Source organism: Triticum aestivum, chromosome 7B, assembly GCF_018294505.1.
Source record: "Triticum aestivum cultivar Chinese Spring chromosome 7B, IWGSC CS RefSeq v2.1, whole genome shotgun sequence".
Classification (NCBI taxonomy): Eukaryota; Viridiplantae; Streptophyta; class Magnoliopsida; order Poales; family Poaceae; genus Triticum; species Triticum aestivum.
This window is the reverse complement of record NC_057813.1, coordinates 665,399,627-665,414,645: the sequence shown is the minus strand read 5'-3', so window position 1 is coordinate 665,414,645 and position 15,019 is coordinate 665,399,627. Positions and strand designations below refer to the sequence as shown.

Below are 15,019 nucleotides of genomic sequence, written 5' to 3'. Positions count from 1 at the left end.
CATTTTTCCGGGTTGAGCTTAATGTCGTATGCTCGGAGGTTATCGAATATAAGCCTCAAATCGTCTACTAGAGTTTCGACGTGTTTGGTCTTAACGACCACATCGTCTACGTATGCCTCCACTGTTTTGCCTATCTGGGTAGCCAGACATGTCTGAATCATGCGCTGATATGTTGCGCCAGCGTTTTTGAGTCCGAAGGGCATTGTGTTGAAGCAGAATGGTCCGTATGGAGTAATGAATGCCGTTGCGGCCTGGTCTTTTCCCGCCATCTTGATTTGATGGTATCCGGAGTATGCGTCGAGGAAGCACAATGAGTCGTGCCCTGCGGTAGCATCGATGATTTGGTCGATGCGGGGGAGGGGGAAAGGATCCTTTGGACAGGCCTTGTTAAGGTCTTTGAAATCGACACAAAGGCGCCAGGATTTGTCCTTTTTTGGTACCATTACCAGGTTTGCTAGCCAGTCCGGATGTTTTATATCTCTAATGAATCCGGCTTCTAAGAGTTTGGCTAGCTCCTCTCCCATTGCCTGTCTTTTGGGTTCGGAAAATCGCCGAAGAGCCTGTTTGACTGGCTTGAATCCTTTTAGGATATTTAGGCTGTGTTCTGCCAGCCTGCGTGGGATTCCTGGCATATCTGAAGGGTGCCAGGCAAAAATGTCCCAATTTTCCCGAAGGAATTCTCGTAGTGCGGCTTCTACATCAGGGTTTAATTGTGCCCCAATGGAGGCCGTCTTTGTGGGGTCCGTTGGATGGACCTGGAATTTGACTATTTCGTCTGCTGGTTTAAAAGAGGTGGACTTAGATCTCTTATCGAGTATCACGTCGTCCCTATCCACCGTGGAGCGCAGCGCAGTGAGTTCCTCTGCCGCTAGGGCTTCGGATAGTGCCTCTAGGGCTAGTGCGGCTGTCTTATTTTCGGCGCGGAGTGCTATATCTGGATCACTGACAAGAGTGATGATTCCATTGGGCCCGGGCATTTTAAGCTTCATGTACCCGTAATGGGGTATAGCTTGGAAAATTGTGAATGCCTCTCGCCCTAACAAGGCGTGATATCCGCTGCCGAACGGGGCCACTTGGAACGTGACCTCCTCGGACCTGTAATTGTCCGGTGAGCCGAACACTACATCTAGTGTGATTTTTCCTGTGCAGCGTACTTCCGACTAGGGATTATTCCTCTAAAGGTTGTGCTGCTTCGCTCAATGCGGCTCCAGTCAATTTCCATTTTTTGGAGGGTTTCCTCGTAGATGAGGTTTAATCCGCTGCCGCCATCCATGAGTACCTTGGTAAGACGAAAGCCGTCCACTATCGGACTGAGGACCAATGCGGCTGGTGCTCGGGCTGTTCGGAATTTAGGTTCGTCGCTGGCATTGAAGGTGATAGCCGTGTCGCTCCATGGATTTGTTGTTGCTACTTGGTAGACTTCGGCGAGGCTGCAGATTGTTCGTTTCCGCATATTATTTGATGCGAAAGTCTCGAAGACCGTTAATACCGTACTGGTACTGTTGGGCTGGTTACCCGGGGCTAGAAAACCTTCGCCGCTTTTGGCCACCTGCCGTAGTATCCAACATGCTCGAAGGCTATGTGTTGGAGTGGCGCCCTCTGTACTATGGATTTTACAGGGTCCGTTGAGCCATCCCTCCAGTATGGTTCCATTCCCTTTAGGGGGGTTTTGCTTTTTGGTTTTTAACCCAGGTGCTTGAGTATGACGCACCCTATTATTTCGAACTAGGGTTGTGTTCAGGGCCGGATTGTCCCAAAACCTGGTTTCGGTTTTCCAGGCACTCTCCATCGCACAGTATTTTTGTACTATGGTCGCCAGGTCGGCGAAGCGTGTAACTTCGCGACGACTTATGGCGTTCATGATTCCCTTGTCCGTGCAATTGTTGCAGAAAATTGAGATTGCGCTTTCCTCACGGCAGTCCTTTATCCTGTCCATAACCAGGAGGAATCTGGCCCAGTAATGATGTACTGTTTCATCGGGCTCTTGCCGTATTTGAGATAGATCGCTTATGTTTGGGTGGGCGGGCGGAATTAAATTCGGAACCCCGCCCAATCTGAGGCTCAAAGGCCGAGAAGTTTCCGGATTTGGAAGCTTGGATTGCTGGATGTTATCCAACAAATCTGGTCCGATGCCTGACTTTAGGTTCAGTACTTGATCGACGTCCGTCCCTCCGCGGGAATCCGGCATGGAGGGATCGGGAATCCGGACATAACTGGTCTTTAACATAGAAGAAGAGTCGCCGCGTTGTTCCTCCACCACAACAACGTGGTGGGTAGCCTGGGGAGAGTTAATTTCTCTCAGATCGGTTTTAAGCCCAATCTGATCGTAGTCTGTAGCGACTCCCAGGGCGGCGATGCGATCCAAGAGCTCATTTACGGAGGAGAGCTCCATTGGATCTAGCTGCTCGGCGAATTCCGAGTTGACGTGAAGATCGCTCTTGATGACCTGAGAGGTCATTGTCGGAGCGGCGGCCGAATAGGCAGTCATAAGAAAACCGCCTAGCCGGATAGTTTGGCCGGTGGCTAAAGCTCCCTTGACGACGGCGCCGTCTTTAAAGACGGGAAAAGGCATCCCTCCTGATTGCGACGGCACAGAGGAACTCTCAATGAAAGCACCAATGTCGGTGTCAAAACCGGCGGATCTCGGGTAGGGGGTCCCGAACTGTGCGTCTAGGCGGATGGTAACAGGAGACAAGGGACACGATGTTTTACCCAGGTTCGGGCCCTCTTGATGGAGGTAAAACCCTACGTCCTGCTTGATTGATATTGATGATGTGGGTATTACAAGAGTAGATCTACCACGAGATCAAGGAGGCTAAACCCTAGAAGCTAGCCTATGGTATGATTGTTGTTCGTCCTATGGACTAAAGCCATCCGGTTTATATAGACACCGGAGAGGGCTAGGGTTACACAGAGTCGGTTACAATGGTAGGAGATCTACATATCCGTATCGCCAAGCTTGCCTTCCACGCCAAGGAAAGTCCCATCCGGACACGGGACGAAGTCTTCAATCTTGTATCTTCATAGTCTTGGAGTCCGTCCAATGATGATAGTTCGGCTATCCGGACACCCCCTAGTCCAGGACTCCCTCAATGACCCAGGAACCTTTGTATCCCGTGGTCCATCCTAAGAGAGTTGAGCAAGATTCTCAGCGAACTAATACTGATACACCTAGTCCTTCTAAGAAAGAAAAGAAAATGATAGGACTTTGCATTGTCTAGTGAACCTGTTGACACACCTAGAGCCAATGATTATTATTTCGTGGACAAATGTATGAACATGAACATAGTGATAATGTTCGGAGTCAGTTGAACACTCAGTAAGAAATGATGTAGAAATTGAACCTGATGCTGATCTTGTAAATAGAATCAATTTAATAGGATAATTATTGCGGAGCACAGTAAGAAGAAACATGTTAGAACCTGCTTCCTCCTAGATCAGAAAAGGACTGATAGGATTTTGAGCGTTTGTGAAATGATTAGACTCTTCTTTGTATGCTTTGACTGAGTGCATAAAATGACTATCTCACTACTAGAGAAAGGGCTATAGATGGATGACACTAATGGCGCACCAGAAAAGCGGTGCGCCATTAGTATATACTAATGGCGCACCACCTTCTGATACGCCATTAGAGTTGAAACTACTAATGGCGCACCTGGCCCAAGGTGCGCCATTAGTATCAAAAAAAAAATTTGAACTAGTGCGCCTGTCCAAACATACTAATGGCGCATCCAGACTCAGTGCGCCATTACTAGTTGTAACTAGTAATGGCGCACCTGTCGGAAAGTTCGCCACTAATGTTGTTTTTTATTATATTTTTTATTCCTTTTTTTGCAAAACTACTAATGGCGCACTGTTCCACCGTGCGCCATTACTAGTTTAAACTAGTAACGGCGCACTGTGGAACAGTGCGCCATTAGTATATTTTTTTTTGCAAAACTACTAATGGCGCACCATGAGAAGGTGCGCCATTAGTAACCTAGATTACTAATGGCGCATTTAGAGTTGGTGCGCCATTAGTAAGTGGGCAGCAACAAGATATTTTGGACAGCCTCTCCTACCCACATTCACTTTCTCCCCACTTCATTCTCTCCACCCTCCTCCTTGTCTCGGGTGCCTCCTCTTTTTCACCTCATTTCCACCATAGATTCATTCAAATTAAGTGGTTGAATTACCTTGTTTTGATAGGTAAGTAAGGGGGGAAGCTATATTTATGTTGTTCTCCCTACAACAATGTGCACATGCACTTTTTATGGCCTAGCTAGATCTATGTATGTTCGTGGTGTTGCATATGTTTGTGGTGTTGCATATGTGTTTGTGTTTGGAGGTGTACCGGTATTTGAAATGCGATAGTTGCCAATATTTTGCCGGAATGTTGATTCATCTCCGTTTCGGCGAGAATTTTGGCATTAAGCATTCTTTTTGGTCCTATTTTTAGGGAAAGTCGTGCCAAATTTTTTCTTGGTTCTAAAATATCGTTTTGCTCTACCCCGCAGGCGACCATGGTCCGCACGATGACCGAAGGCATCGTGAATAGGTTTTTGAGGTCCGCGAAGGCCGAGATGCTTCAAAAGAACGAGACGGAGATAAGATGTCCGTGTCGGAGATGCAAGCTGAAGAGCCTTATTGCGGACCCGGATTCTGGGCAGGTGCGGGACCACCTGCTCTTTCGTGGTTTCATGGATGGCTATCGGTGGCAAGGTGATGAAGATGACTACGAAGTCGTCCATGGGGGCCGGGCAAGAAATGAGGAAGGGCAGCAAGACAACCACCGCGGCTCGGGCGGGCGAGAAGACGAAGAATCCCTAGGAGATGATCATGACGGTGATGCTGTACACAGTCATCATGTAGAAGCTGCAGGACATGATGATGAGGAAGATGCCGGAGCAGACGACGGGCATGATCATGAAGATGATGATGCCGGCGGAGCAGACGATGCTGGACCATCGATGGGCTGGGTGCAGGTCCCTCATATTCAAGAGCTGCTTCTCAAGCAGACGGATAACGCAAGAGCTGCCGCTCGAGAGAAAGCCAAGATGGATCAACTTGAGTTAGACGCGGTTACTCCATTGTATGAAGGATGCAGGCCCGAGGATACCCGCCTGAAAGTTACGCTCATGGCTCTGGAGATGAAGGTAAAACACAAAATGGCCGACGCATGCTTCGACGAGAACATGTCATTCTGGCACGAACATCTTCCCAAAGGGAACAAGTGCCCGACCAGTTTGGAGGAGGCGAAGAAAATCGTGTGTCCTCTGGATTTACCGCACGTGAAATATCATGTGTGCATGAACAATTGCATCATTTATCGGTTCGAGCACGCGGAGTCTACCATATGTCCGGTGTGCGGCGTCACTCGATACAAGAAGAGGAAGAAAGCTCCTCGAAAAGTGGTGTGGTACTTTCCGATCACTCCTCGTCTGCAGCGGTATTTCGCGGACCCTAAGGTAGCAAAGCTCCTGCGTTGGCACGCGGATAGGGAGGAGAAGAAGCGAGAAGATGACGCAAATGATCCGGAGATAGATAAAAAAGACAAGATGCTGAGTCACCCTAAGGATGCGAGCCAGTGGCAAGCGTTGAACTTCGAAGACCCAGAATTTGGGAACGATCCAAGGAACATCGTGCTGGGCGCGAGCACCGATGGAGTCAATCCGTTTGGCAGCCAGAGAAGCACACATAGCACCTGGCCTGTGTTTGTGTGGATGTACAACCTTCCCCCCTGGTTGTGCATGAAGAGGAAGTACATTCACATGAGTATGCTAATTGAAGGGCCGAAACAACCAGGGAACGACATCAATCTGTATCTGGGGCTGCTGAAAGAGGAGCTTGACACGCTGTGGAAAACGCCAGCCAATACGTGGGACGCCGCAGAGAAAGAATATTTCCCTATGAGAGCCGCACTGCTCACGACGGTGCACGACTATCTTGGTTACGGATATCTCGCGGGGCAGGTAGTCCACGGATTTTCTGGATGCGTAAGGTGCATGGATGACACAACGTATCGCCAGCTAGATAGAGATACCGGGTCTTCGAAAACCGTGTTCATGGGACATCGAAGGTGGCTTCGCGACGATGACCCGTGGAGGAAACGCAAGGATCTGTTCGATGGTGAAACCGAACCCCGAAAACGCCCGTGTACGAGGCGGCGAGGAAATAGACAAGCTGTTGAAAAATTGGAAAGACTGCCCACTGCCGGGAAAGAAGCAAAAGGCCGGCCGGAAGGAAGGCCGCTGCTGAAGGTATGGAAAACGAGGTCTGTTTTCTGGGACTTGCCGTACTGGAAGATCCACCGTGTGCCTCACAGCCTTGATGTCATGCATATCACGAAGAACGTGTGCGAGAGTCTGCTTGGTACCCTGCTCAACATGCCAGAGAGGACCAAAGATGGGCCGAAAGCAAGGGCAGACTTGAAATCAATGGGCATCAGGCAGGAGCTTCACGCTAATGATGATGATGATGAATGATGAGGCGAAGCAGGACACAGTAAGTCGTCGCAAAGGCAAAAAGGCGAAGAAGACCGGAAATGACTACCCTCCCGCGTGCTTCACTCTAAGTCAGGAGGAGATCGAGCAGTTTTTCACCTGCCTCCTAGGAGTAAAACTTCCTTACGGTTACGCGGGGAAGATAAGCAGATACCTAGACCCAGCGAAGCAGAAGTTCAGTGGGATGAAGTCTCACGACTGTCACGTGCTGATGACGCAGATACTTCCAGTTGCAATCCGTGGGATCATGGACGCGCACGTCCGTGAAACGCTATTTGGCCTATGCAACTTTTTCGACGTCATCTCTCGGAAGTCGATTGGCGTGAGGCAACTCAGAAGGCTACAGGAAGAGATCGTGGTGATACTATGCGAGCTTGAGATGTACTTCCCGCCCGCATTCTTCGACGTTATGGTGCATCTGCTGGTCCATATAGTGGAGGATATCATCCAACTCGGGCCGACGTTCCTGCACAGCATGATGCCGTTCGAAAGGATGAATGGTGTCATCAAAGGATACGTTCGCAACATGTCACGTCCAGAGGGAAGTATAGCCAGGGGCTTTCTGACCGAAGAGTGCATCTCCTACTGCACGAATTATCTAGGCATCGAGAACCCCGTTGGTCTGCCCGTCAACAGGCACCTCGGCAGGCTCGCTGGATGGGGTCACCGTGAGGGTCGCCGCGAAATGCATGTCGACTTAGAGGGTCGACTCGCCGACTTTGAAAGAGCAAACCTAGTCGCGCTACAACACATAGACGTGGTCGATCCTTGGGTGGTAGAGCACAAAACCTTTATTAAGAAGACGTACAATGACCGAGGCCAACAGAGGACGGACGGAGATATAATCAAAGAGCACAACTCATGTTTCACGCGTTGGTTCAAGCAGAAGCTTCTGTCGTACCCTTTACATGAGGATTCTTCCGCGGAAGAACAACTCATATTCGCCTTGTCACAGGGCGCCGAGCACAACCTGATGACCTATGAGGCGTACGATATCAACGGCTACACATTCTACACCGAGGCCAAGGACATGAAGAGCGATGGTTATCAGAACTCCGGGGTAACGATGGAATCCTACACCGGTAATGACAAGGACAGATACTACGGAAGGATCGAGGAGATCTGGGAGCTGAGCTACGCTGGAGAGAAGGTCCCGATGTTCCGTGTCAGATGGGCGAAGAGCGTCCTAAAAGAAGACCGGTATTTCACCACCATGGTTATACCCGAAGCCAAATCCAAGACCGCGGGCCCAAACGTCATCGCGAAAAATGAGCCATGGGTACTGGCTTCCCAAGTTGACCAATGCTTCTTCATTACCGACCCGTCAAAGCCCAGTCGTGTTGTTGTGAGGAGAGGCAAAAGGAAGATCATCGGAATGGATGGAGTAGCCAATGAGCAAGACTTCGACAAGTACGGCGACCCGAGGATCGAACATAACGACGATGATGAAGTAGCAGCATACACCACAAGAAGAAGCAGGACCACCCTACCTAAAGGACGTCCGTTCCACAGAAGAACTCCATTTGCGAAAAAGAAGGGCAAGAAGATTGTGAACAGATAGCTAGCTAAGATCGATTGTATTTAAATCGTAGCCTTCATTTCTCGATTGTATTTCATGGGCACTTTTTGAACTATCATGAATATTTTTAAATTTCATGGACACTCGATCTCGATCCCCCTCCATCTCGATCGCTATCCCACCTCGCCAGATCTGGTCCCCCTCACCGCCGAGCACCCCCCGGTCCACCGGCCGCCGCCGCCGACCCCCCGCACCCTCGATTCCCCTACTCAACCGCCGCCGCCGACCCCCAGCACACCCCTCCCCTACTCAATCACCGCCGCCGACCCCTCGCACCCCCCGCACCCTCCCCCGCTCCACCGGCATTACTGTTTGATGATATTTTTAAAAAAATTATTACTGTCTTATAAAAATAATATTACTGTTATGATTTAAACAAGTTTGAACATATTTAAACACAAATAAGTATCAAACAGCATTTTAAATGCATAAGAAAATTGTGGAGCCTGGGAATCGAACCCAAGACCTCCTGGTGTGAGAACTGGCTGCTGACCAATCGAGCTAGTAGAGGGAACTTGATGTGGATCAGGTCAGGTGCAAGATAACCTGTTGGCTCGAGCAGAAATAAAAAAAATACTAATGGCGCACCAGGGTGAGGTGCGCCATTAGTATGGATGTACTTATGGCGCACCGAGGGGTGATGCGCCATTAGTATTGTGCCGCCCCCATCCATATTTCATCCCCGGCCCAAACCTATCCCCTCTCTCTCCCTCGCCCTCGCCCTCGATCCCCTTCCCCTCTCCTCTCCCGATGCCGCTGCCCCACCGCCTCGACGCCGCCTCGACGCCGCCCCGATGCCGCCTCGACGCCCCGACGCCGCCTCGACGCCTCAACGCCTCTCCTGCTCGCCGCGGCCGCGGCCGCCGCGCTCGTCGGGGGCGCCTACTTCTGGGTGGTCGTCGCCTCGTTCCGCCTCCTGGAGCCCGGGGCCCTCCGCGTGGCCGGTGGCCAACCTGGTGCTCACCTGCGCCTCCGCCACCGACGCCGGCTACCCCAGCAACTTCGTCGCCGACCCCTTCCTCTACCTCCAGGTACGGTCCGTCAATGCGCCATCACACAGTACGGTCTGGTCCTTGCTCTCCACGGTGCGGTCCTTGGCGGCCTGCGCGGTCTCGGAGGCCTTGTCCTTGGCTGTCTGCGCCGTCCCGGCAGCCTTGTCCTTGGCCTCCTGCGCCGTCTGGGACGCCTTGTCCGTGGCCTCGCTGGCCTTGTGCTTGGTAGCCTCCGTAGCGCCTTGCCCCTGCCCGGACGCGTGCCCCGCCAGGCCAGCCGCCTGGTCCTTGGCCTCGTACGCCTTGTCCTTGGCCGCGCCCATCACCTGCCCAGCCTTCTCCTGCAATGCAAACAGCACGGTCACATCCCATCTCAGACACGGCGCACGCAGCAGCATTTTCTCGGAGACATCCATGGAGAAGACGTACGTACCTGGGTGTGTCCCTTGGCCTTGCCGGCGCGGTAGCTCGCCTGGTCCTGGTTGGATGCCATCTCTCACGTAGGATTTGTGCTAAACTGGCTCAATCAAACTGACAATAGTGGATCAGCAGTCAGAAAACATGATAATCTTTAGTAGTATCACTTGGTTTCGATCGGCTGTGTCTGACTGGCCTACAGCAGAGCGGGGGGCTTTATATAGGCTGCAGCTACGGGACAGAGCCGGGGACACGTCGCGCGCCGGAGCACGTCCACGGCCGCCACGTAGAAAGGACACGCGGTGTGACGCTTCCGTAGCTTCGCGAAGCTCCATCGCTCACCCATATCACGAGCTGCATGCGGATGCCGGCGCCGAATGCTAAGTAGGAGACGAACAAGTACGAGTAAACAAGTGTAGGAGTCTTGTGTTTGATCAACGTGTCCCAGCCCCATTGCATCTCTGTTCCCGAGTTCTGATAGAGCTGTGATAGAACATTATGAACACAAGCGATGATTAGACTACCACAAGTGGAAACTGTCCCACTAATAATTATTATATGATGATGACGTGGAAGAGGGGTCACCAGGGACATACTCTGCTCATTTTTCTACGATATAAGTTAGACATGGATGAGCGAGTTCCGGGTGGCGGATTACCGTACAACGGGAACGTGTTGGTGCACGTCGGAGAAGCGACAGGGCACGGCAGATATGGCTGCGGAGACCACAGGTACGGTCCGTCAATGCGCCATCGCCACAGATAGAGCATTTCGGCCCCGGTTTATTTTCAATGCGCCATCGCACAGTAGCATTCAAGAATCAGGATCAGCCAACGGTTGTTGGCATGTGCAAATTTCTGGCACATTGATAGGGGGTAGGCATTTGTACAGGTATGAGAGTGCCCACGCCTGTGGTCCTGCTATGTATTATTTGGCACTGTTGACCTGATTTTGGCCCAATATTTCCATAAATATCCTTTTGCACTTTCTGTCTTCAGGCTATTTGAGTCATTGAGAGATGTTAAGTTGACTAGTGATTACATGCCCAGATGTATTTTTCCCAGCAAATAAAAAAATTCTGGGGCTTTGGTTTGGTACCACCAGCCACCAGGACCCCCACCATGTTACCATGGGGCTTTGGCAGTGCTTGCCCACTGTTTTCTCACTTTCTGGGTGGGGTTGGAAGACAGACACTGCCGATAAGCTTGTTTGCTAGTTCCTTTACAAGCATAGTAGAGCATAGTATGGATTCTAATGTTCAACTCTGACTAAACAGGTTCTGCAAACGGTCTTTTACTGCACTTGACTGAAGAAGTAGGTGTCTGCTATATCCTGCACTTGAGGTGAGTTGTGTTCTCAGGTTTACATTGCAATGGGCACTCTTCTTGCAAACACAAATTCAGATTTATATACTATATGCTGGCATGACTGTTTTTATTAGGCAGGACAGTGCAGTAGTTGATGTATCTTGGGTTGATTATAAAGTTGCTTGGGTTTAATATTACCCAGCATGATGGTGTATCAATGTAGTGTTAGCATATGATCCAAGTGCTAGTACTGCTAGTAAATAGCTAATACAGTTAATGAAGAAGAAGAAAAACCGCTAGTACAGTTAGTGAAGAAGAAAAAAACTGCTACTACTGCTAGTAAATAGCATCAGACTGAATGTCTTTTATATATGGCCAATACAGTCTGATGGACAATACAGTTATTGAAGAAAAAAAAACTGCTAGTACTGCTAGTAAATAGTATCAGACTGAATGTCTTTTATATATGGTACTGCTAGTAAATAGCTTCTTCTATATACTAATTTGCATCAAAGTGTAGAACAAAGCATCAGACTGAATAACTAACAGTGGGTAATTAACCTAACTATTCATTTTTCCTTAGGTTAATATTAAAATGTCCAGTGTATATATATTTAAAAATGATTGCTGCTAGATGTTAATTTGCTGGTACTAGCTAGAATTTGGCACTGAAAAGCAAAAGCAAAAGCTAATTAACTGCTGGGTAATAGCACTGGTACTAGGTAGCTAAAATATGTGTTCTGAAACACTGAGAGCAGAAACACTTACTACATACATATGCTCAAGAAACACTTACTAACCAGAAAAGGTTTTGACTTGAAATGTTAATAGCACAGAGAGCACCACAAGTTAAACACCTCAATCTGTTAGTATTTGTCTGCATTTTCTCACATTCTTCTTGTATCTGATCCAGTATTGCTTGTAGTGGTTTGTCCAAAATGTTGAATGATACTGCTTGGAGATGCATATATTGTTTCACCTCTTCACATGCCAATGTATTTTCCATGTTGTGATGGAGGCCTTTTTTGCCTTGTCCACCCGAGAGGCCCTTGAGTTTGCTGGAATGTCGATTAACTTCCGTTCTAGCAAATTCGGGTACTCCATATGTCCTATTTTCAGCAAAGGTCATGCTGAAATTTTTCGTGAATTTTAGCATGACTTTGCTAAAAATAGGACATATGGGGTACTTGTGACTAATGCATGGGCCGGGGTACTTGTGACTAATGATGAAAGCTTAGGCTTTTAGGGTGCCTCGGCGTCGAAAAACCCTCAATGATAAAAGCTTAGCTTTTAGGATGCCTCGGTGTCGACAAACCCTAAATGATGAGACCATGATCTTGTTCCTTGACAATAACCAACTTTTTGACCAAACTTTGTTCCTATTTAGAGAGAAACATGGCCAACAACGATGAGGCCGGGGGTTCGGGCGGCAAGGAATTCTGGAAGCTGTCCCAGGAGATGGAGGAACAACCTCACTTGTATGAGGACGCCGCCTTCCCCACCGATCCTAAGACCACTGATGGTACCACCGAGGATGACCCCACTGATGCCACCACTGATGGTGCCGCCGAGGATGCCACCACTGATGATGGCGGCGCACGCACAGATGGCAGCCAACCGAAGAGGCAACGGAAGGACCGGCGCCCGACTGTGCTCCGCACCCTCAAGGAGGAAGTTACTGAAGTGGACTCCGACGGGAATCCAACGACGCCCGAACGAATAGTCAAGGGGTACGCGCTTCAGCTCGGGTGCATTCTCCGGAGCACCGTCTCGATCAACACTGAGAACCTGAGGCATCCTGACCGAGGGAATTTGCGCAACCTCCTCTTCACGAAGTTGCACGAACGATACAAGTTCCCCGCTGAATTTGAAAACACAAGCCTCAAAGGGAATAAAGTGAACAATGCTGCCCTCACGAAGATGAGCAAGGCCCTGTCTACTTGGAAAAGCAATGTGAAGAGAATGATCGAGAAAGGTGAGAGTTATGAGAAGATCAAGGAGAAAAATCCTTCGATCACCGAAGATGACTACAACGACTTCAAGATAAATTGCTCGAGCATCGCAAACTCTGAATCAAGTCAGTGGGGGAAAGAAATGCGGGAGTTGAACTTAGGGGAACACAAACTCGGTCCCGGCGATTACAGAGTGGCGGAGCCTATATGGGACAAGGAGGACGCGAAGCGTGCCGAGCAAGGCCTACCGCCCCGCTTCGAGAAATACAGCGGTAACAAGCACACGAGGAACTATGTCAGGGCCCGGTACAAGGAGGACCCGATAACAAAAGGAGCTTACCATGGATTCGAAGACCAGGGCGCTTGAGCTTGTTCTGGTAAGGAATACACCCCCACGTAATTAGCTCCATATGGTTGCATTCTAATTAATGAAGCCAAATTTCTAAATGGTTCACATTCCTTCCGTAGGCGACTGAAAGAAGTAGCGTGGGGTCGACTAAGAGCAACCCTTGGGACACCATTCTAAATAGGGCGTTGAATGTAATGAAGAACAAGGATAAGCTCAGTAAGCCGACGTCAGCTGGTCGTGTGGCCGGCAAAGGCTTGTCGACAAAATGGTCGTCATACTATAACAATGGTGGGCGAAAGGAGAAAAAGACCAGCTCGGAAAGCCAGGCGCGCGAGGTTCAAGAACTCAAGGCACAGGTGGTGCGGATTCTGGAGATTGTCCAAGAGCAAGTGCAACAACAACTCGGAGCGACGATCACCGCCATTGTGCCTACCTTGATCGAGGGGTTGAGTGCGTGGATTGCGGGCGGCCAACAGGGGCCGCCCCCGATTTCTAGCTTCACGGCCACCAACTCGCAGAATGCGATGGCGGGGCCATTGGTGTCTCCGGCGGAGGTGGCATTGGTGTCTCCGACGCCGGCACGGGAGCTTAATGCACCCGGGTGTACGCCGGCCAGCACCTCTGCAGCAAGCGGCCCCTCCGTCAACTGCACGCCCGCCGTTGGTGGTGCCTCGACATTAGCCGAGCTCGACGCCATCATCACGGTAACTAATTAAGCCTCTCTCGGCCGAGGACTTCATCTCCCTGCCTTTGACTGGGCATCCCTGACGCCCTACATGTTTTCGCAGGGCGCCGCCGACATTCCGTGCACTCTCCTGCACTTCGTGAACAACGAGTTGGTCGATGTCGCCAAGGGCAAAATCGTTCAACCGGGTAACCCCTTGTTCCACGGTACCCAGATGCCACCCAACTTGTTTAGGGTTGAACTGGTTCGGGTGCTGCCAGGCTGCGACGAGTTGTTACCTCCGATTCGACCCATCGGGGCCGACGATGATGACGTGATGACCCTCAGCGCCTGCCTGAGCTGGCCCCTGCTTTGGCCGAAGAGCCAGATTCGTTTGGGGGCGGGGGACACCACCCCAAAGACAACACCGCCAGTCGTGCCGGCGCCAAGTCGGCCCCATGGCAAGACCGCCGCAACGGTGCCGGACATCCCTATGCCACTGGATCCAAACATGCATATGGCACAGGATCAGAACGACGATGACGACGATACATTTGGCAACATCGATCAGTACTTTGCCGAACATGGGTACGATGGCGACTTCATGGGGCCTCCTTCTCAAGAACCCAACCCAACAAAAGACGTGCGCGATCTAGTTGGTACCGCGGAGAAGCCAAGTTGCAACAGGCGTCGTCTGCCGTTCAGCTCTCAGGAGACGCCTCCAGCTGCCGACTTCACCGAGCCTCAGATAGGCGAGGTGCGAAATATTATCAGCCCCAACACACTCAAGAAGGCGGTCTGTGAGCAGAACTCGGTCCCATTACAGGAGAAGAAGAAGGCACGCAAAAGAAAGACTAACAAGGGTGCGAGCCAGCCGGCACCGAGTACGATCCGTGCTCAGGACGGGCCACCTTCACCTAAGGATATCTCGAGGAGGGTGCATGTGGCGGGTAGGGCGATGCTACCGACAAATATGCTCAATGCTGCAACCGTTGCTATGCGGAGTCTGCATGACAGTGTTCTTTCTTTGGAGAAGCGGCGTCTCGGAGAGAAGGATGTGGCATACCCGTTTTTCGCGGCCAAGGTGCCAGAGGGAAGGGCTTTGTGGATAACTCCATCGGGCGTACGATCGTCCTGCGGTTTGATGACATCCACGCTATGTTGAACCTTCATCTGCTGCACTACACCTTCGTTCGGCTATTTTCGCTGAGTATGGAGATGCGGATCATTCGCGACAAGACCCCAGACATCGTGATAGTCGACCCCTTCTACATGCG

The 15,019-nt window shown here is 50.5% G+C and overlaps 1 protein-coding gene across 1 annotated transcript; it reads right to left on the bottom strand.

Annotated features, from left to right (window-relative positions):
* Window positions 1-9,080: 9,080 nt before the first annotated feature.
* On the bottom strand, window positions 9,081-9,546 carry LOC123156107 (late embryogenesis abundant protein 19-like). The gene is made up of 2 exons (XM_044574276.1): window positions 9,487-9,546; window positions 9,081-9,394 (listed from the first exon to the last, which is right to left on the bottom strand). Exons 1-2 carry the CDS (start codon window positions 9,544-9,546, stop codon window positions 9,083-9,085), a joined length of 372 nt encoding a protein of 123 aa, XP_044430211.1. The 3' UTR covers window positions 9,081-9,082.
* Window positions 9,547-15,019: the final 5,473 nt, after the last annotated feature.

Excerpts from the sequence above, each read along its gene's own strand:
- LOC123156107 (XM_044574276.1), bottom strand. The coding sequence starts at position 9,546 with ATGGCATCCAACCAGGACCAGGCGAGCTACCGCGCCGGCAAGGCCAAG. Across the intron at positions 9,395-9,486 it reads AGGCCAAGGGACACACCCAG|GAGAAGGCTGGGCAGGTGAT; the intron begins GTACGTACGTCT and ends TTTGCATTGCAG.